General features: G+C 40.5%; 1 protein-coding gene across 1 annotated transcript in view; it reads right to left on the bottom strand.

Annotated features, from left to right (window-relative positions):
- Nucleotides 1-23889, bottom strand: part of LOC126249021 (uncharacterized) — a 712654-nt gene that overhangs the window by 675639 nt on the left and 13126 nt on the right. Inside the window, exons 5-7 of the mRNA XM_049950623.1 lie at nucleotides 17361-17556; nucleotides 17130-17245; nucleotides 670-791 (exon numbers count right to left, since the gene is read on the bottom strand). Of these exons, the coding sequence (XP_049806580.1) occupies nucleotides 670-791; nucleotides 17130-17245; nucleotides 17361-17556 (434 nt within the window). The remainder of the gene's footprint in view (nucleotides 1-669; nucleotides 792-17129; nucleotides 17246-17360; nucleotides 17557-23889) is intronic.

Below are 23889 nucleotides of genomic sequence, written 5' to 3'. Positions count from 1 at the left end.
AAGCTCTATGAAAGCAGCTCATGGGGCTAATGAGATCCATTTGAAACACAGGGGAGAAAATGTGATAAGGCTGTGAAGGAATGAAGACACATTTTCTTGGCCCTGAATCCTGTTCATGACTCTATCATCAGTAAACTTAAACTGTATAAGGAGTTAGGAACTTTTGGCAGCTTAGTAGGACTTCTTTAGGTAGTCCATAAACTTTTAATGTGTAAGGGCATCACATGAATGGCAGTGGTTGTGCCACAGACTTCTGCGAACATATTTTGCCTGCAGGAGAAGTAGTTGTGGATGTGGATGCAGTCCATCTTTTGTGAAAGGAACAATGGGATAGATTTGGAGTTGGCAAGCACAGTAAGGTCACACAGAACTTGTAATGGATGTTGCGTGACTTCAGATTCCTGAAGAGATGTGTTTGCATTCACAACAGTTCATTTGATTTATTAGCACCACACAAGTAAATCAATTACAGCTCACACACACACACACACACACACACAGAGAGAGAGAGAGAGAGAGAGAGAGAGAGAGAGAGAGAGAGAGAGAGAATTAAAAATAGTGTGCAAAAAAATCTGAATGTTTACTGCAATTGATTTACAGATAATAAGTGTTAATTACTGAGTGATAAAATTTATTTTTAATTTGGATAATTAAGAACACATTTCTTACAGTGCACTTTCACAGAGTGTAGGAGCTTCATCATACAGTGCCTCGAGTGCATCGTGGGACAAAAGCCGAGCAATGTGTATGAAGTGGGAGAAGGCATCAGGAAACTCTGGCTCAACACCATCCTGAAAATTTGAAGACATAGAAAATAATAATAGAAATCTCTTATTTACCTCATATAAGAGAATTTGAAAGAAAGTCAATAAGGGAAAACTTTAAAATACAGAAATATTTATTAAAAACTTATTAATATTGGTGGTAAAGAGAAACAGAAATATATGTGATGCTTGAATTAACTATGAAACAGTGAATACATTGTAAATACTAAGAGATTGATACAGAATCTTGTGTTTACTGGCAAAAAAGTTTACTTCTTATGAACATCAAAATAGAGAAGTTGAAAAAGTTGTGTAAAATGAGATTGTTGCTCATGCTATTTAAGTACAACAACTGAAATCCACTCAGATATGGGAGCAATGGAGTACATATGAGTTTCTGAATCAAATTTTTGTCATGGCCTATGAAATGGTACAATACTAGGCCCTGGTAGGCATCTGTAATATGGGACAATAATCATCTACATATATTCTACAAAGCAACTGGTAGAACACAAACATTTTTTTAAAATTTGTATTGACTTTGGACAACCTTTATTAAAGTTATTCAGTGACAGACTGAATCATAGATCAATTTACTTTAACTCTTTTAGTAATGACATTGATTCCAAAAAAATTTGCCTTGATATCAGTCAACAACATTATTGAAGGTTAACACATTGCACCTAGAATGCATGTCTGCAACTTACTATTTTTTCAATCACACTGTAGAGTTATAGATAAATCCTGAAAATCATTACACTGATAGCAAAAAGAAATGTGACAAAAAGAATCATACGTTACAATCTACATCAGCATCTACATGATAAATCTGCAACTCACGATTAAGTGAATGGTAGAGAGTTCAATGAACCACTTTGAAGCTACTTCTCTGATGTTCCACTTACAAACAGCATGCATGAAAAACAAAGCTCGTATTTCTCTTATTTCATTATAATGATCATTTCTCTCTAAGCAGATAAACACAAACAAAACATTTTTGCATTTGCAGGAGAAAGTTGGTGACTAAAATTTCATGAACAGATCCTGCTGCAGTGGAAAATGCCTTTGTTTTAATGATTGCCATCCCAATTTGCGTATCATATTCATATCCATTATAATTATCTGGGCTGTTATGCCATGGTCTGTTGATGAATTCTGTGTCAATTCCCAACACTTCATCCCCGTCTATGGAGGACATCTTCAAGGGGGTCTGTAGCTCGATGGAAAGTCCAATACACCCACTGGATCGCTACTGACTGCCGCTAAATTCCATGTCCGCGCGCTCCCATGCCGAGGCGTGACATCACGTGTTTTGAAAACGTCAGTGCGATTGGCCGCTGTCCGCTGCCATCGATCAGCTGTTGTGGAGCATGCTTTCCAGCCAGGTAACCACCATATTCGTTTTGAGGAGACGCAAGTACTTGTGGCCACAAGCAGATATAACGAAAGGCTCTACAGGGAGGCAATCAAAATCGCCAAACACCCTAATAATTTCAATCGAAAGGAGGAGGGCATGAAATTGAATGGTATATGGATGCTGGTGTTGAAGAAGTTGTGTACCACCTATCCACTACTGGGTGATGGCAACGGCAATCGACGGCAGTGGACAGCGGCCAATTGCACTGATGTTTTCAAAACAAGTGACGTCACACCTCGGCGCGGGAGCTGACAGACACAGAATTTAGCGGCAGTCAGTAGTGAGTCAGTGGATGTGTTCGACCTTCCATTGAGATACAGACCCCCTTGAAGATGTCCTCCGCAGACGGGGATGAAACGTTGGGAATTGACACAGAATTCATCAACCAACCATGGCACAACAGCCCGGATAATTATAATGGACATGACATTTCTGGCCGTGAAAGTCTACATTTTAGTATCATATTCATAGTAATCTCTCTCCTATTTTGCAATAATACAACATGATCTGCCCTTCTTTGAACTTTTTCAATGTCCCCTGTCAATCCTACCTGATGTCGATCCCGTACCGTGTAGTGTAGGTAGTCTCTTTAGTAGATGTGTTGCATTTTCTAAGTGTTCTGCCAATAAATCACTGACTTTGGTTCATTTTCCCAACAACATTATCTAATGTGATTGTTCCAATCTAAAGTATTCATAATTGTAATCCATAAGTATTTAGTTGAAGTCACAGCCTTTAGATTTGTGTGATTTACCATGTAACTGAAATTTAGCAGCTTCCTTTTAGTACTCATATGAATGACTTCACACTTTTCATTATTTTGAATCAATTTCCACTTTTTGCATGATACAGATATAATGACTGCATCATCTGCAAACAATCTGAGAAGGCTGCTGACATTGTCTCCTAAATCATTCATATTGACCCGAAACAGAATAAGGACTATAACACTTCCTTGAAGAACACCAGATTTTACTTCTGATTTACTTGATTGACTTTTCATCAATTACTATGAACTGTGACCTTTCAGAATGGAAATAATGAATCCAGTCCCACAACAGGGATGATACTTTGTAGGTGTGCAATTTTATTATAAGCCACTCATCAGGAACAGTGTCAAAAGCCTTCTGGAAATCTAAAAATATGGATTAAATATGACATCCCCTGTTGATAGCAATCATTACTGTGTGAGAATAAATAGCTAGTTGTGTTTCACAAGAACGATATTTTCTGAATTCATGTTGACTACCTGTGAATAAATTTGAAGTGATTCATAATGCTGTTACTTATTTCTAAAAGCAACTTTAAAACTTAATGGTAGTCATGAAAAACAAAGGATACGTTACAGCAATAAAACATCTGAGAATATTGTACAGAATTATCAAGATTACTATAAAGACCTTCTGGTTAAGTTTAGATGTAAACATGCAGTTACAATATTAATGGATTCAAATAAAATACAAGTAGGTGTTCGTAATACAGTACATAGCTTTAGATATGTGAAGTTTAATAACATCTAGTGAACTCATCATTAATTTCAATGAGAAAAGGATGGTCCATCACTACAAGTAGGCTCAGACTAGGCAAGGACATGAAAGGAAACTGGCTGTGGCCTTGCATGCAGTGTGAAATAACACACACACACACACACACACACACACACACATGCTGGCACGCTTTTGTAGGGGGGATGGAGAGGGGAGAAGAGAGACGTATGGTGAAGGGGGGGGGGGAGATAGAGAGAGAGAGAGAGAAAGAGAGAGAGAGAGAGAGAGAGAGAGAGAGGATGGAAGTGGGAGAAGAACTGCTTCAAAAATCTAAGTACCTTGAACTTTACATCTGTGTACGTATGTAAAGCAATAATATTGCTACGAGCTGTGCCATATGCAGTGAGTAGCAATGATTAGCATCACTGGCTGATGTGCTGTAGGTTGCCACTTGAAGTCCAGTTACCATAGAATACTTATTATTTAGGACTATATTTATCATTTCTGGAAAGTTCTCAAAATTTCTTATGTTTGTAAAGTTTGCACAGTCTGGAAAATCTGATAGTACTCTACAATCTGTCTGTGTATTGGTGTCCATAACAAACATGCTTTCAGTGCTATGTGCTGTGCTTCATTCACAAATGTGCTTTTGGATTTGGGCTTGATTATGTTTATGAAATGACATTGTTTGGTGGATACACTGGGCATTCAAAACATCTGCACTGCCATGGCTTCATTAAGCAACATAAAAACCATAGTCTTAATGGACAGGGACTGAAAACAGATTGTACATCATTTCCAGGGTCTCTATATTCAGGAGAAGAATGAATTCTAAAACAGCAGGACGTCAGCTGCATATCAGGCATCCATCAGTGTTTTCTGACGACACTGGTCAGCAACTGATGAAAGGATTTGACCAAGTCACCAAATACAACAGATTAGATGACATGAGGTGTGTGGTATCTGTGTACTTTATCTTGGATGACACAGCCCTGAACTGGTACAAGAAAAACAAAGGTAAGCTTGCCACCTGAGATAAATTCCAGGCTGAACTGACAAAAACTTTTGGTGACAATTGGCAGCAAGAACAACTGAAGAACAGGGCTCAACATCATGGGCAAATGACACAGCCTTGCGTACAGAAGGTCTTGGCAATATGTCACAGAAGCCAACAGAATCTCACATTTGATGACAGGAGTTGTGGAAGATATGGACCAATCTCTTCTGGTAAAAGGCATCATAACAGTAGAGGAATTCACCAACTGATGCCATCACATAGAGGAAATGCAACAGAAAAGGGTCAGAAAAGAGAGTTATGACCATCTCCAAAATGTGGTACCTACAGTAGTTGTGGAAGATCACCATGACCCCACCTCTCTCATACTCCAGGTAGCAAGTGAAGAGATACAGCAGTTTATGGCAGCCAGAAAGGTCAGACTACGTTGTTGTTGTTGTTGTTGTGGTCTTCAGTCCTGAGACTGGTTTGATGCAGCTCTCCATGCTACTCTATCCTGTGCAAGCTTCTTCATCTCCCAGTACCTACTGCAACCTACATCCTTCTGAATCTGCTTAGTGTATTGATCTCTTGGTCTCCCTCTACGATTTTTACGCTCCACACTGCCCTCCAATGCTAAATTTGTGATCCCTTGATGCCTCAAAACATGTCCTACCAACCGATCACTTCTTCTAGTCAAGTTGTGCCACAAACTTCTCTTCTCCCCAATCCTATTCAATACCTTCTCATTAGTTACGTGATCTACCCACCTTATCTTCAGCATTCTTCAGTAGCACCACATTTCGAAAGCTTCTATTCTCTTCTTGTCCAAACTGGTTATCGTCCATGTTTCACTTCCATACATGGCTACACTCCATACAAATACTTTCAGAAACGACTTCCTGACACTTAAATCTATACTCAATGTTAACAAATTTCTCTTCTTCAGAAACGATTTCCTTGCCATTGCCAGTCTACATTTTATATCCTCTCTACTTCGACCATCATCAGTTATTTTACTCCCTAAATAGCAAAACTCCTTTACTACTTTAAGTGTCTCATTTCCTAATCTAATCCCCTCAGCATCACCCGACTTAATTTGACTACATTCCATTATCCTCGTTTTGCTTTTGTTGATGTTCATCTTATATCCTCCTTTCAAGACACTGTCCATTCCGTTCAACTGCTCTTCCAAGTCCTTTGCTGTCTCTGACAGAATTACAATGTCATCGGCGAACCTCAAAGTTTTTACTTCTTCTCCATGAATTTTAATACCTACTCCTAAATTTTCTTTTGCTTCCTTTACTGCTTGCTCAATATACAGATTGAATAACATCGGGGAGAGGCTACAACCCTGTCTCACTCCTTTCCCAACCACTGCTTCCCTTTCATGCCCCTTGACTCTTATAACTGCCATCTGGTTTCTGTACAAATTGTAAATAGCCTTTCGCTCCCTGTATTTTACCCCTGCCACCTTCAGAATTTGAAAGAGAGTATTCCAGTTAACATTGTCAAAAGCTTTCTCTAAGTCTACAAATGCTAGAAACGTAGGTTTGCCTTTTCTTAATCTTTCTTCTAAGATAAGTCGTAAGGTTAGTATTGCCTCACGTGTTCCAACATTTCTACGGAATCCAAACTGATCTTCCCCGAGGTCCGCTTCTACCAGTTTTTCCATTCATCTGTAAAGAATTCGTGTTAGTATTTTGCAGCTGTGACTTATTAAACTGATAGCTCGGTAATTTTCACATCTGTCAACACCTGCTTTCTTTGGTATTGGAATTATTATATTCTTCTTGAAGTCTGTGGGTATTTTGCCTGTCTCATACATCTTGCTCACCAGATGGTAGAGTTTTGTCATGACTGGCTCTCCCAAGGCCATCAGTAGTTCTAATGGAATGTTGTCTACTCCAGGGGCCTTGTTTCGACTCAGGTCTTTCAGTGCTCTGTCAAACTCTTCACACAGTATCTTATCTCCCATTTCATCTTCATCTACATCCTCTTCCATTTCCATAATACTGTCCTCAAGTACATCGCCCTTGTATAAACCCTCTATATACTCCTTCCACCTTTCTGCCTTCCCTTCTTTGCTTAGAACTGGGTTGCCATCTGAGCTCTTGATATTCATACAAGTGGTTCTCTTCTCTCCAAAGGTCTCTTTAATTTTCCTGTAGGCAGTATCTATCCTACCCCTAGTGAGACAAGCCTCTACATCCTTACATTTGTCCTCTAGCCATCCCTGCTTAGCCATTTTGCACTTTCTGTCGATCTCATTTTTGAGACGTTTGTATTCCCTTTTGCCTGCTTCATTTACTGCATTTTTATATTTTCTCCTTTCATCAATTAAATTCAATATTTCTTCTGTTACCCAAGGATTTCTATTAGCCCTCGTCTTTTTACCTACTTGATCCTCTGCTGCCTTCACTACTTCATCCCTCAGAGCTACCCATTCTTCTTCTACTGTATTTCTTTCCCCCATTCCTGTCACTTGTTCCCTTATGCTCTCCCTGAAACTCTCTACAACCTCTGGTTCTTTCAGTTTATCCAGGTCCCATCTCCTTAAATTCCCACCTTTTTGCAGTTTCTTCAGTTTCAATCTGCAGTTCATAACCAATAGATTGTGGTCAGAATCAACATCTGCCCCTGGAAATGTTTTACAATTTAAAACCTGGTTCCTAAATCTCTGTCTTACCATTATATAATCTATCTGATACCTATTAGTATCTCCAGGATTCTTCCAGGTATACAACCTTCTTTTATGATTCTTGAACCAAGTGTTAGCTATGATTAAGTTATGCTCTGTGCAAAATTCTACAAGGCGGCTTCCTCTTTCATTTCTTCCCCCCAATCCATATTCACCTACTATGTTTCCTTCTCTCCCTTTTCCTACTGACGAATTCCAGTCACCCATGACTATTAAATTTTCGTCTCCCTTCACTACCTGAATAATTTCTTTTATCTCGTCATACATTTCATCAATTTCTTCATCATCTGCAGAGCTAGTTGGCATATAAACTTGTACTACTGTAGTAGGCATGGGCTTTGTGTCTATCTTGGCCACAATAATGCATTCACTATGCTGTTTGTAGTAGCTAACCCGCACTCCTATTTTTTTATTCATTATTAAACCTACTCCTGCATTACCCCTATTTGATTTTGTATTTATAACCCTGTAATCACCTGACCAAAAGTCTTGTTCCTCCTGCCACCGAACTTCACTAATTCCAACTATATCTAACTTTAACCTATCCATTTCCCTTTTTAAATTTTCTAACCTACCTGCCCAATTAAGGGATCTGACATTCCACGCTCCGATCCGTAGAATGCCAGTTTTCTTTCTCCTGATAACGACGTCCTCTTGAGTAGTCCCCGCCCGGAGATCCAAATGTGGGACTATTTTACCTCCAGAATATTTTACCCAAGAGGACGCCATCATCATTTAATCATACAGTAAAGCTGCATGTCCTCGGGAAAAATTACGGCTGTAGTTTCCCCTTGCTTTCAGCCGTTCGCAGTACCAGCACAGCAAGGCCGTTTTGGTTAATGTTACAAGGCCAGATCAGTCAATCATCCAGACTGTTGCCCCTGCAACTACTGAAAAGGCTGCTGCCCCTCTTCAGGAACCACATGTTTGTCTGGCCTCTCAACAGATACCCCTCCGTTGTGGATGCACCTACGGTACGGCCATCTGTATCGCTGAGGCACGCAAGCCTCCCCACCAACGGCAAGGTCCATGGTTCATGGGGGAAGGTCAGACTACGTACACAAGTGATATCAGCCATGAATGTTGAATGTTAATCCAATACATTAGCAAGTAATGGAGAATGTTAAAGAAGAGATGTGTTGATCTTTAGTAACAATCTCCTCCAGTTGAACATGTCATAATGAATGGACTCAGGAAACTGAAGACTGGTTTCACAGCCTTCAAACTATGACCAATAATCTGAACAATGCAGATATAGCCCACTTCTATGCCAAGTATAATTCCCCACAGGAGAGCAGACATCTGGAGGGTGGTGGACAACAGGCCTGTGTGTTTCTACTGTGGACACCTTATACACCCTGTATGATCCTGCACCAAAAGAAGATGAGTGTTCAATAACTATCTCATGGTGAGACATCAACCATCACAACACTTCTATCCATGTCAGTCAATTGTAAGATAATATAGTCAACTTGTCAGACGAAGCCCATCACCATACTCTGAACAAGGTTGCTCCACAACATGCCATAACATTTTCTCCCTGCCATACAGAATTAATAGCTCCTTGCCTAGTCACCAAATCCAGGAAAATGAAGCAAGGCAGCCACCTATGGAGGTGAAGCCACCACAGATGAAAACCCTCCACAGATGACAGCTACCAAGGTGTCAGGAAATCTCCTCAAAAGTCATCACTGATGACCAACCTGGCTGGCCAATAGTCAACTAAGAGGCTTCTTTTCCTGTAATGTCACATGTGTTTTGCCACCAACTAAAGGAGACTATGTTCTGTGACACAAAAATAGTTGTGCTGCACATCACAAATGGGATATACACTGAAGAGCCAAAGAAACTGGTACACCTGACTAATATCGTGTAGGGCCCCTGCGAGCATGCAGAAGTGCCGCAACACCATGTGGCATTGACTTGGATAATGTCTAAAGTAGTGCTGGAGAGAAGTGACACCATGAATCCTGCAGGACTGTCCATAAATCCATAAGAGTATGAGAGGGTGAAGGTCTCTTCTGTACAGCATGTTGCAAGGCGTCCCAGATATGCGCAATAATGTTCATGTCTGGGGAGTTTGGTGGCCACTGGAAGTGTTATTTGGTAAACCACTCACTGTTGTTGTGGACCACCATTTTTGATGGAACACTATTCTGTAAGTTGGCTGACTAGCCTGAAGGATCTGTTGGATCAAATGCAGAGATGGGCACTGAGACGTCTGGGGTACAATGTGACAGTAGAATACAAAAGCAGATGCAAACACGAAGAGACTGCCTGCCTTTCACGGAACCCTTTGATGGAACACAGCACTGTGGGTGATATCTCAGTCATCATTGCATAGAGGTGATCCACCATTGCTGAAAGCCATAGAAGTCCTGAAGGCGAAGCAATGACTGAAGGAGAATTCTAATTAATAAACAGAACTTTGAATAAGAGCAACTATGACCCAATGGGGTGAAAACAGTTGCCCTTCACTCCAACTCATTTATAGCAAGCTATCTGAAATTATTTACACAGAGCTCCTTTCGGGTGCTTCACTCCAGGACAGTGTCCAATCATTACCCTATTCCACCTTTGCACAGCAATGACCTGTGTGGTACAACTGTTTTTAGCAAAGTGGACTGTGCAAAAGCATTTATGCAGATGCCAGTTACTCCTTCTGACAAGGTGTAAAGAGCCTTTAGTGCATCTTTTGGCCTCTTCAAGAATGTTTTCATGTGATTTGGGCTCTGAAACGCCATCCTGACGTGGCAGTTCTTCCTTGAAAACATCTTACGTGGTGGTTCAGGATGTCTTGCTTACTTGGATGATATTCTGATTTACAAATGCAACTTTACAGAGCACCACTGCTGTTTCTGGGAGGTATTCTCTCATCTCCAGGAGGTGGCTGTCATTATCAACCTGGTGAAATGCATTTTTAGTGTTCTGGAGATCAACTTCCTGGGGCACAGGATATCATCCACAGGCAAGACAAGAAGGTGTGGACTGTGTCCTAGTTCCCATGCCCCATTACATAGAAAGAACTCAAACTATCCTGAAGGACATTATGGGCATGCAAGTGCTGGTCATGGCCACATTCCATGGTGACCACATAAAGGTCAAGAGGTCCATTCACTGGATGGTACACATGTCAGACAGTTTTGATCAATAGAAGCATGACCTCTCACAAGCTGCCCTCCTATCCCACCCCTCACTGACCGCCTTCTTCACAATTGCTGCCAGTACCAGCCAGTCTGCAACAGGCACAGTCCTGCAGCAACATATCGACCGGACTTGACAGCCTCTGGCATTTGTCTTAGCAAAGTGCACAGAGCTGCAGCAGCATTGGGCCAGGTATAATTACATGCTCCTCACTGTGTGTAAGATGATTAGGTATTTCTGCCCCTCAGAGGAGGGGTGCCATTCACAGTTTTTGCTGATCACCACCTCAACAATGGGTTTCTGTCACAAGGAGAGCACATAGATCTCACCCCAACAATTCTGACAGTGGAAATATGTTGCACAGTTTACTGCAGATGTGTGGCATGTGGCTGGCATAAAAAATAATCTATTGCCTCATTGATTGTGGGCCTTGCTGCTCCCCTTGACTACAAGGCACTTGCCGCCACCCAGGCTGTAGACCCCATGCTCCTGTGGTTGAGCAATGACAAAAATACAAGCCTTAAGCTGCAACCCCACACACTGTCAGGTATCCATAAAATGATCTGGTGCAACATTCATTCCAGTACTGGCCGCCATGGCCCCCCCATCCCCCAGACTTCCACAAGGCGGCTTATGAAAATCTGGATGGCTTGTCCCACTTCTCATACATACACATGAATGTCCCTGCCATCATCCAACAGATACTCATATTCCCTTACTGCAACTGACAGATTGACCTGGTAGCCAAAAGCTGCTGTCAGACATAATAACAGACACAGTGGCCTAGGCCTTTATAAACACTGGGGTCTTGTGTGTTGGGTGCCCCCACAATGTCACCATGGACCGCAGATGGTAGTTCATGTCTTGTTCATTTAAGGTTCTCATGTAAACTTGTGGTATGCTCGTGCACTTTACAACAAGCTAAACCCTACCTCCAGTTTCATGATGGACCATTTTCATAGGTCTTTAAAAGCTGCCCTTATATGCCACCCCAACTTGGTATGCCAACTCCCTTTAGTCCTCTTAGGTCCACTGCCAAGCTCATGCATGGGCAGCTGCTCATCATCTCAGGTGACCTTACTGAGCCACCACCCTGCCACCCACGACCTGTGTCCCGGCCTTTGTGCAGCAGCTGCACAACTCACTGGCACGCCTGCACCCATCCCCTCCCCCCCCCCCTCCCCTCTCCCGAACGGCATGATGAGGGCCAGCCTACCATGCACTGCGATCTTGGAATGTACACACACGTAATGCTCCAGGTGAATGCCAGACAGTCACCACTCCACCACAATACTTGGGTCCACACCACGTCCCCTCGTGTGTGTCACCAAGAAGTTCTCCATGCAGCTCCAAGGCACCATCACTAATGTTTGCAGTTATCATCTGCAGCTGGTGTACGCACTCAACACCATGAGCACATACATATTGCTGCCCATCGAGATTGAGGTGGCACCGAACAATGATGAAGGTGTCTCAGCGAACACTGCTGATCCAAATGATGGCCCATGGGACCCTGTGTCTGGAGCTGCCCTGCCATTTGTGCCACCTCATGCCCTGTCAGAACCATACAAGAGGTCCACCACTCCACCCCTGCTGCTGAACATGTTCGTGGCCACCGCACCCAAATGATTAAGCAGTAACACTGCACTTCTGGCACCAAGGGACTGCTCACTGTCATCACAACACCAGTGTACACCCCCGCAGTGACATGTGACCTAGCCTAGCAAAGAAGGGCACCAGCAGTGGGTACACACAGCACTGGCACAGGACAGTGCACACCATCAATGCAGGGTGCATTTTCCACCACGCACCATGCATTACCTGTTCAAATACCAGCACAATTGACTGTGGTGCTATACCACCCCTTGTCCTGGCTGGCAGTGCGGCATCATGTCACCCTCGCACTGGGCTCGCTGTGGGGCAGCACCAGCTATGCTCGTTGCTCTACCTGCCATCGTGGCACACAAGCATGTTCGCAAGTTACAGATTGCTTGGTGCCTTTTTGATGGGGTCATGTGTGATAAATGGTGTCCACACTTCAAACTGTGAGAATCCACTGTGTGTCATCCACCACAACTTATTTACAGTTTGTTTCTGCTCCCTCTAAGTCAAATACAGACAGCCCCCCTCTAATCAAGTGTACACCAAAGGGAATTATGTTAAGTGACACAGATACCTTCAAGTTAGTACGTTAGTATTTAGTTTTGCATTAGTACATAAACAAGATCCAAGTGCGTGCAAACAGTAATGTCCTTAAGGAGAGAACCAGTGTTTTTTCTGGTACAGATTAAGTTAGTACATTATCCTATGTAATCCTACTATATGTTAAATGTAGTTGTGTCAAGTTCTAATAAAGGAACTGTGAGAACATTTCTGTGTCCAATTATGTCATTCTGCTGACCAAGTCTTGTGTGTGCCAGTGCATGTGTACCAAGACAGTGACGAATGTATTTCCCACAAATATGCCCCAAGAAGTCTGACTTCTCACACAACCTTTCATATCTTTTGTGTCTTAATTGTAACATTTCTGATCAGTAACTTTATTCCTTCACTTTCTATTTCCTTTCCCATCCTCTTCTCCAAGTCCATCCCTACCTCACTAGGTTTCAGTCTATCTAATCCATCTTTCTATCTGTAATTTCTTTTAAATTTCTTTACAAACTGAGATCATATTACAACTTCAGTTTCTCTCTCTCTCTCTCTCTCTCTCTCTCTCTCTCTCTCTCTCTCTCTCTCTCAGTTTCGTTTTTAGTTATTTTATCTCCTTCTCTTATTTCCTCATTGTGGCTATGAAATCCCTAATTTCTTACATCCTTGCCTTTATATCTCTCTAAATTTAGTATTTTAGTCTGAAACAGCCCCTTTCTGACATTTATAATTCCTGATAATTGCTTTCTTACCGATCTTATTTGGCTCTGATCCAAGTCAGTGTTGATTTATTTTGTTGGAATTATTGAACCTCAGTCATACCATTATTCTGATACTTCATTTTTACTCATGCTAGATTGTTTTAATTTTCAACTTTTGTTTGTACTGCATACATTTCTGTTATTATTATTATTGTTATTATTATTATTTAAATTTTTCTTTCTACTGTATCTATTTAATCCCATTTAAAATGCAATGTTAAACAATCTCCTTTACAAGCTGTAATGTAATGCTTTAAATTTGTATATTTGGATTTTTTAATTGTAGATGTTCTTAAATCATGCAACCTATGCATTTTAGTTCAGTAATTTTTCTGCTTCCTGTTTCTGGGAACTTCTGTGAGTTTATGTTCTGGCTATCTTTAAACCATTAAATTTAATTGATGTCCTATAATTCAGTCACCTATTGCAATACTGTCATCAAAATCTGGAGAACTGATATTCATTTAATTCTTGCATATGCCTTGGCATAAAAATTTGGTGTGCTATGAACTGTAATGATCACAAAGGCTCAATAGTAAATAATGTGGGCTTAAGACTTTTATTGATTAATAGAATACAGAGAAAATACAGTCAGTCTACAAAGAAGATTGTTCACAAAACACTTGTGTGACCCATGCTAGAATATTGCTGAAATGTGAGAAATCCATAACAGATATGATTAACAGAAGATACTGAACACATACAAAGTGCAGCACAGATGATCACAGGTCTACTTAATTCACAGAAGAGCATCACAAAACGCTGAAAAACCTCAGATGACACATTCTGGAAGGTACCTATCCTGTTGAGGCCTACTTACGTAGTTCTGATGACTAGTTTTAGGTGTGTAAGCTAAGAACATACTACAGATCACTATGTATAACCCCCACAGTGACCATGAAAATGAGGCTAAATTAATTACAGCAGACACAGAGGTATTTAAGCAGTCATTCTTCCCATGTCTCATAATTATTTTTTAAAGTTTAAATAGTGGAATCTGTAATCTAAATTAAACAGTAAAAATGTAAACAGTGGAACCAGTTTTTGGATTATCTGAAGATTTTTTCAATCTCAGTATGCCTCCCCTGAAAGTAGACTGTTTAAAATTTGTGGTTCTGATAGTATCAGAAATTACTCTGCTCTAGTAACTTTGAAATTCCTCCTTTCCCCAATTGTAACCTTTGCCACTCCTTCAAATATCACCATTTATTTTTCATCCTTTACATTTTCTGGCATATGTTTTTATTTCTATTTTTCTTTATCTCCACTAACTGCTTCTTTTTTTGTTTATTTGCTGTCATTTCATTGTTCATTTGATTCTGGTCCAGTACTATTGTGTTCCCCATCAGCCACACTACTAAATAACTTTCTACATGATGTGTCAGTGGTTCCATTACAGGTAACATTTTCCTTTCTTTCTCCACATGTAGGATCATGCACTCCCAAAAGTTAGTTTTCTTCCATCTTCATTGGGGTGCAGTTTCAGTTTCCCTTGCTTTAAGAAATTTGTCTGTATGACATTATTTGGCTCATAACATTCAACAACACACTTAAAAAAAAGATGCACCATGAAGGAGTTACGCAAATTGGCCACAAATCAATATTCATATGGGTATCAATGGAAATGCAAAACTGTAAACTTCGGTGGCTGATGGCTGAAAGTGTGATGCTGCAGCACAATTTACACACAGATGGCAAAAATAGTAAATGGGGACATGTCAATATCAGGGCTTAAATTTTTTGTTAATTTCATTCCATGTACTCAGCTGGACAGTAACTATGCCATGCAAACAGGTGCATAAAAAATATACGCAGATGTCATCATTTGAGAGAGGACATGCAGTTGGGCTCAAAGAAGCTGGTTATAGTAATCAAAAAATTGTTTGACATCTGAATAGGAGCGATGCCACTATTTGACAACGTTGGAAGGAATGTGTGAACCACAGCCAAACAGAGTGTCAAGATGGAAGTGCTCAACGTAGGGAAACGACAGAATTTGATGACCAAGCAATCATCAGAGGCACTCAGAACTCTGGATTCATCATTATCACTGATTAAATATGCAACTTGTGCTTCAGTGACCAAATGACCATTAATAGGTGGCTCACAGAATGGGGCTGAGATCATTGCACCCCTTCCGATGACTACCATTGTCCTCTGTACACCAACAAGCCCTTTTGAAGTGGTATTGAGCACATCCAGCCTGGAATTTCACTGACAAGAGTAGAATTATCTCCACTGATGAGTCCATCTTCAGTGATGAGTCCCACTTCAAACTGAGCCCTGAAGACATGTCTGGAGAGACTACACACAGCGGTGGGATACCAATTTGAATGTCACCCGCCATCCAGTCTGACAACCAGGAGTAACAGTCTGGGGCACCATTTCATTTCATAGCATGACCCATTTGGTTGTCATCTGCGGCACCCTTATATCACAGCAGCACAGTTTTGTTGCCCTTCATGGCAAGCTATTCTGTGCTTACATTTCAGCAAGATAATGTCTGCCCAAATATAGCAAGAGTTTCTACTGCTTGTCTTTGTGCTTGCCAAATTCTACCTTGGTCAGCAAGGTCACTGGGTCTCTCCTCAATTGATAATATTTGGATTTTGGAGCATTATCATCAGGGCCCTCCAACCAGCAATCGATTCTGATGTCCTAATGTGACCTAGACCTGTGGTCTAGGGGTAGCGTCTTTGATTCATAATCAGAACGTCTTCGGTACTGGGTTCAAATCCTGCTACTGCTTAAATTTTGATTAATAATCAGCATTGGTGGCCAAAAACTTTCCACATAAGAAGTCACCCTCATTCTGACAATGGCCTTGTCAAAGAGAGTGGAGGAGTGGACAGAGATTCATGGCACTCTCTTGTCCTAGGGGTGGGAAACTGCCCCTCAAGGCGGAAGAATCAGCAGTGATCAACAGCATGAGGATGCAGAAGGCAATGGAAACCACTGCATTAAAGACACATAATGTGTATCTTCAGGACATGTGGCCTGTAATTGAAGAAGTGTCATGATGATCTCTCCATTGGCAAAAAATTCTGGAGTAGTCCCCCATTCAGATCTCCGGGAGGGGACCTCCAAGGGGGAGGTTACCATGAGAAAAAGATTTAATAATTAATTGATGACAGGCCACTTCAAACCAGTCAGAAGACTGATTGGGGGAAAAAATAAAAAAATAAAAAGGTACTTCACATCTACCAATTTCCATCCCACTCAGATAATTCCTTTGTGGCATGTCTTTGTTTGTCCTAGAGTGCATTTTTGGTAGATGCAAATAACTCACAATATTATGGGATAAGGAAGGTTTCACATAAGGTCATATTATGACCCCTAGGTCATATTACAACATAATGTCATAATCCTGTTATGTCTCTTAATATTTTTGTCTATTTGCAGCTATGATAATCGAGTGAAATGATTATTGAGGCCCATAAGTGTGTGTATAGGTACTGTGATTTGATTTGTAATCATAAGTAGGAAACGTTCAATATTAAGTATGTATTTATATTGCACTGTATCTTTTGTGTTGCTAAGATATTATATTTTACGTTCAAATTTATTAGAATGCAGTTTATATGTTGTACTATATTACACAGAAAACACTGCAATAGACCTTACTTGTGAAAAATATATTGATAATGGTTGTCTTCCCCTCCCAAAGAGTTCTGCAACATGAGATGCAAATGATACTTAAGTACACAACTTACATCATTCAGTTCACACATTAACATAAGAAGGTCTCTTGATGTTCCAAGATCAGCAGACATAGGCTTTGGAGTTTGTATATGGTCAAATGAAAGGGATGTTCTTCTAGTGATTGTATCTGAAAACAAACATGTAACTTTAATTTTATTTTTCAACTTTTCCAAATGTTCCTTTTTTAAATTTTTTACTTTTGAAATTAAAATTTGAACATTATTAGCTTCAAATTTTCATACCTATATCATCAATCGTTACATTTGACTCTGAGGTAAGAGTCAAAACTTGATGAATTATAGTTTTCGCTCCACTTTGCTTATATGAAAATGGTTGGAATAAGTGAACTTCTTCACAATCAATTTTGCTGTATATATTGTGGTCCACATGCAGTTGACATGAACTGTTTGACTTCATAATTGGAAGAGGCTGGAAATTCTATGGGAAAAAAACATAATTTAGAGTTTAGTTTTCGAATAATTCATTTTTAATTCATTTACAAACAAAACAATCCACAAATTTAAGGTGACAAAATTTTGAAAGGATCAGCTGCACAGAGTTAATATGAACATTGAACAGGTCCTTTGTAAAAATCAACATGTAGTCTACAAGCAATAATCATGAGAAACTCTGCTTGCTGTGTTTGTTTACTAGTTCCAGAAGGTTGTAGATATTATAGACTATATCTATCACATGTTTCATGACTTCTGGAAAGCCTTTGATAGAGTTTGGTACTGTACCTCATTGAAAAAACACATACTTATGGAATATATGAAGAGGAATGCAAATGGATTGAAGACTCCTCCAATATCAGTATATCATTCCTAATGGAGAGAAATAATCAGAATCAATATTTATCATATTATTTACCTTACATAAATGCAGTAGAACTGTTACTGTTCATGATAAGTATAAATGACATGGGATATTAAATTTCTGGGTCCCTGATGATCGTTGCAAATGATGCAGTTATATAGAGAGGCTGTTAGAAAATTGTTCCAAAAACCACGATAAGATGCAGATGATCAGCACTTGGTGCACAGGTCAACTGACTTCCAACACAAATAAATAGAATTTAATATGTTCAAAGAGACACAAACTATATTAATTGTCTAAATGATCAGTGATCAGTCAATGGAAACAGTCACAAGTTTGAAACATCCAGAAGTAGCTGTCTGAATAATCTAGAGTGAAATAACATTGAAATTCTAGCTGTGTAGAAGCCAGATGTTAGACTGAGATTTAGCAGCAGAATATTGGTGGTGCTGCTGCTGGTGTCTTCAGTCCATAGACTGGTTTGATTGTTTACAAAACCCTTGTTTGACTAATTTTTTGAGTATTATTGTCAATGAAAACCAGTCATGGAAAGAGCAAATGGTTTATATTTGTAAGAAATTCAGTACTAATATACATGTATTGAAATATGCCTCAACCTTCCTGGCCCATGATACCTTAAGGCATACATATTTTGGATTGACGTATCAACAACTTCACAATGGTATTGAGATCAGGGGTGGTTAAAGTGCTTACCATCAACTCTACGTACATCCAGCAGGAAATCATGACAGTGAAGCTAAACCCAGAAGATAATATAATACAAAGCAATGTACATGAAACTGCCTGTCAGATTAAAACTGTGTGCCAGACCAAGACTCGAACTCAGGATCTCTGACTTTCACTGGGCAAGGGCTCGGCTGGCTGAGCAACCCAAGCATGACTTACAGCCCATTGTCACAGCTTTACTTCCAATAGTACCTCATATTCTACCTATCAGTACCTCATCTCCTACCTTTCTAACTTCACATAAGTTCTCCTGTGATGGTTGTAGTACTAGCACTCGTAGAAGAAAGCATATTGCAGAGAGGTATGTTTCCAGAATGAAATTTTCATTCTGCAGTGGAATGTGCACTGATATAAAACTTCCTGTCAGATGAACTCCGTGTGCCGGACCGAGACTTGTACTCAGGACCTTTACTTTGTTGGAAAAGTGCTCTAATGACTGAGCTATCCAAGCATGTCTCACACCCAACCCTCACAGCTTTACTTCTGCCAGTATCTCATCTCCTACCTTCCAAAATTTGCAGGAGAATGTCAGTGAATTATGGAAGGTAAGAGATAAGTTACTGGTGGAAGCAAAACTATGAGAATGGGGTGTGAGTTGTGCTTTGTTAGCTCAGTCATTGAGCACACATGCCAGCAAAATCCAAAGCTTGATTTTCTCCACATGTAATCTTATGGTCATTATCTTAGGTGTAAGTTAGAGGAAGTAATATTTTCCTTACATTGTACTGGAATGTGGGCCTCGGTCCAGCACACAGTTTAATCTGCAGTTTCATATCAGTTCACACTCCATAGTCACAAATCCTTTCTGGAAGCAATGTACATAACTATAATATATGGGTAAAACAAAATTTTCACAGAATTACAACTAATAAAAAGTTTGCAGACTACAGTCCACAGAAAACAGAAACAATTATTTTACAACAGACTACCATACAATCTTAATATATCTAATTTAAACACCTTAAAAAGAAACTGTAGGTTTTATTAATAGAGAAATGGTATTATTCAACAGAAGATTTCAAGCAGTAATGTCTCTTTGTAAAATTGTTAATGTCTATGGTTTGTTTTTGTAGGAAATAATTGATAATTCCTTATCAACATATTTATATCAATGTATGCATTTATGGACATGTGAAGTAAAGCAATGATGATGTCTGGAAACTGACTCTTATATGAACAGACAATAGAATTGTGCAATGCAGAGATCCCTACCTTCAAAATTGCAAGAGCCCACATTCCAGTATGTTGTAAGGAAAATATTACTTCCTCTAACTTACACCTAGGATAATGACCATAAGATTACATGTGGAGAAAATCAAGCTTACACGAATGGGTTCTGTTTGAAGAGTGAATGAAATGATGAGGAAGTGCTTCTAGTACTCAACATAAAAAAAAAATGGTTCAAATGGCTCTGAGCACTATGGGACTCAACATCTTAGGTCATAAGTCCCCTAGAACTTAGAACTACTTAAACCTAACTAACCTAAGGACATCACACACACCCATGCCCGAGGCAGGATTCGAACCTGCGACCGTAGCAGTCCCGCGGTTCCGGACTGCAGTGCCAGAACCGCTAGACCACCGCGGCCGGCCTCAACATAAACTCTAACATATGTTGTACAGTATCAGATAAACACAAAACACAAACTAACTAGTTTTGTGTCAAACAAGCAATAAAAGACACAAAGTGTAACAATTTTTAATGATGGTTTTCATGCAGAATAGATGCACTTATTATATACATGATCAATAATCTGACTAGAAAACTGGAGCAGCTAAGTGAAACATTAGACTGTAAAATCAAAATATTTGATGAATGTTTCAAAAGGATCAAATACTTTCACTGCTAGCCTAATGGGTTACATAGTTATTTGACATTGTCAAATGGGACGATTTGCAATCTGTCATGTTAAAATATGTGGAAAGAAAATACAAGGTCAAGATCACTAAAATTACTTTATTTGATAACTAGTTTCAGCTCACTGATGAGTCATCTTCATATCTAAAATACAGAAAATTGCATAACGGAAGTGAACAATAGTGAAGTACATTTTATATTCAAACTTCCATTCTATGACACATGCCAATGAAACTTTTGTTCCATGTATACCAGTCATCTGGCATTACTCATTGTCATGTACAAACTGAAAAAAATCTATGTAGTTCAAGACAAAATAAAGAAACATTTTATAGGGATTGTGACAAAATAAAGATTTACAAAGTGCATTTGGTAAGTGGTACATAGATGTGATCTCACCTAAAGTAGGCCCCCATGGTTACATACAGTCTATCACTAACCAGGTGTACCACTTGTAATGTTACAGGAACAAGGATGTAGATCAATGACAGCTGACAGAAAACTAGCCACATGTGCAGCACTATTGTTACAGATGGTGCTACTAGCCAATGAAGTTCTCCAAAGATGTGCCTCTATAGTACTATAGCAAATGACAATGTAATGAACTTTCTACTAGATTTATGTTATTTAAATTGTAAGTAACTATGTTCCACATCTACAATCCGAGGTAACCATATACTGAGCATAGGCTTTTCATTAAGTAGTAACAAACAAGAAAACATTAAAAACAGAAGAAATAAAATGGTTACTATTGAAAGCAGTGCAATATTTACAGTACAGTGAAGTATGTACGGTGCCAATAATCAAGAATCACAATACTCAATAACAAAGGGTTTTATACTGTAACTCGAAGTCTAGGTGGCACTTAGAATCAGTGTAAAAAGTGGATTTAATTACACCAGTAAATGGACAGATTACCAAAGTCTATTTGATGTTATATGCAATGGTAGTATGAAAAGGATAGTTCCTGTTCACCAAATAGTGAAGACAGTGATCGCAGATAGGCACTACAAAAAGACTGTCACAAAGTGAGTGTTTGGCCAACAAAGCCTTCATCAAAAATAGACAGCATACACACACCCTCTCATGCAAATGCAACTCTCACACACACATGACTGCAGTATATGGCTGCAGAGGCTTCACTGTGAGCAGCAGTGCATGATGGGAGAAGCAACTGGTTGGGGGGCTAAGGAGGCTGGGGCTGGGAGGGGGAGGGATAACAGCACAGGTGAGGGATGCTGAAGTGCTGCATGTGGGAGCATGGCATGGACAAGGCAGAGTGAGGGTAGGGCAGCTGGGTGCAGTCAGGTGGTTAGACAGAGGGCAAGGGGGGGGAGGGGGGTTAGCAGAAAAGGAATGAAGTGAAAAGACTGTGGGTACATTGGTGGAAATAGTACTCTTTAGTGCTGGAATGAGAATAGCCAAGGGGCTAGATGGGCAAGTACAATGACTAAGGTTGAGACCAGGAGGGCTATGGAAACATAGAATGTGTTGCAGGGAGAGTACCCACTTGCACAATTCAGAAAAGCTGGTATTGGCAGGAAGGATCTAGATGGCACAGGGTGTGAAGCAGTCATTGAAGTGAGGAATGTCATGTAGGGCAGCATTCTTAGCAATGGGGTGATCCAGCTGTTTCTTGGCCACAGTTTGACAGTGGACAGACAGCTTCTTGGTTGTCATGCCCACATAGAATGTAGCACAGAGGTTGCAGCTTAGCTTGTAGATCACATGACTGGTTTCACAGGTAGCCTTTGATGGGCTATGTGATGCTTGTGACTGGGCTGGGGTAGGTGGTGGTGGGAGGATGTATGGGACAGGTCTTGCATCTAGATCTATTACAGGGATATGAGCCATAAGGCAAGGGGTTGGGAGCAGGGGCTGTGTGGGGATGGATGAGGATATTGTGTGGGTTTGGTGGGCAGTGGAATATCAATGTGGGAGATGTGGGAAGGATGGTGGGGAGGACATTTTATTTCAAGGCACAACGAGAGGAAGTCAAAATCCTGGTGGAGAATGTGATTCAGTTGCTCCAATCCTGGGTGATACTGAGTCATGAGGGGAATGCTCTTCTGTAGCTGGATGGTGGGACTTTGGGAGGTGGTAGGTGATTGGAGAAATAAGGAATGGGAGATCTGTTTTTGCACAATTGTACAAAGTTGGGAGGATAACTGTGGTCTGTGAAGGCCACAGTAAGACCTTCAGTGTATTTCGAGAGGGATCACTCGTCACTGCAAATGTGACCGTGGGTGGATAAGCTGTATGGAAGGGAATTCTTGGTATGGGATAGGTGGCAGCTGTCAAAGTGGAGGTACTGCTAGTCATTGGAGGTTCAATGTGGACAGAGGTACTGATGTAGCTTCTTTGAGGTGGAGGTCAACACTGAGGAATGTGGCCTGTTGGAGGTCCAGGTAAAGTGAATGGGGGAAAAGGTGCTGAGATTCTGGAGGAATATGGATAAGTTGTCCTCACCCTCAAACCATGTCATGAAGATGCCATCAATGAATTTGAACCAGGTGAGGAGTTTGGGATTCTGGGTGTTCCAGAAGGATTCCTCTAGATGGACGACAAATAGATTGGCATAAGATGGTGCCATATGCATGCCCATAGCCGTACCTCGGATTTGTTTGTAGGTAATGCCTTCAAAGGAGAAGTAGTTGTGGCTCAGGATATAGTTGTTCATGGTGAATAGGAAGAAGGGTGTAGGTTTGTAATCTGTCGAGCATTGGGAAATATAGTGTTCAACAGCGGTAAGGCCATGGACATTAACGATGTTAGTGTAAAGGGAGGTGGCATAAATAGTGGTCATCAGAAAACCATGTGGTAAAGGAACAGGAGCTGTGGAGAGTTGATGGAGGAAATGATTGGTATCTTTTAAGTAGGAGGGTAGGTTGCGGGTAATAGGCTGAAGGCATTGGTCTATGAGAGCAGAGATTCTCTCAGTTGAGGCACAGTAACTGGCCACATTGGGGTGTCCTGAGTGGTTGGGTTTATGGACTTTAAGAAGCATGTAGAAGGTAGGAGTGCAGTGGTAGTGATGAGGAAAGACATCGACTCTGGGGAGAGATTCTGGGATGGACCTAAGGATTTGTGGATTGTAGTTCTTTCTGTAGATGTAAGGATAGTTTGCATGTTGAGGGATTTGGGGAATGATGTAGCGGCAAGGTTCAAGGTTAAGAAATTCTGGAAAGTTAGCAAGGAGTGATTAGGGGACAGCTGTTGGATGGAGGAGTGGACTGAGTCAGGTAGGATTCAGCATTGGTCTTTGGTTGAGTCTGGTAGGATTGATGGTGGAAATTTGTTAATTGTATGGACTGGGATAAGAAGAGAAGGTCTTTAACAAGTCCTGCATG

The sequence above is a fragment of the Schistocerca nitens genome, chromosome 3, assembly GCF_023898315.1.
Source record: "Schistocerca nitens isolate TAMUIC-IGC-003100 chromosome 3, iqSchNite1.1, whole genome shotgun sequence".
NCBI lineage: Eukaryota > Metazoa > Arthropoda > Insecta > Orthoptera > Acrididae > Schistocerca > Schistocerca nitens.
The sequence above is the reverse complement of the archived record's forward strand: the minus strand, read 5'-3'. Positions and strand labels throughout refer to the sequence as shown.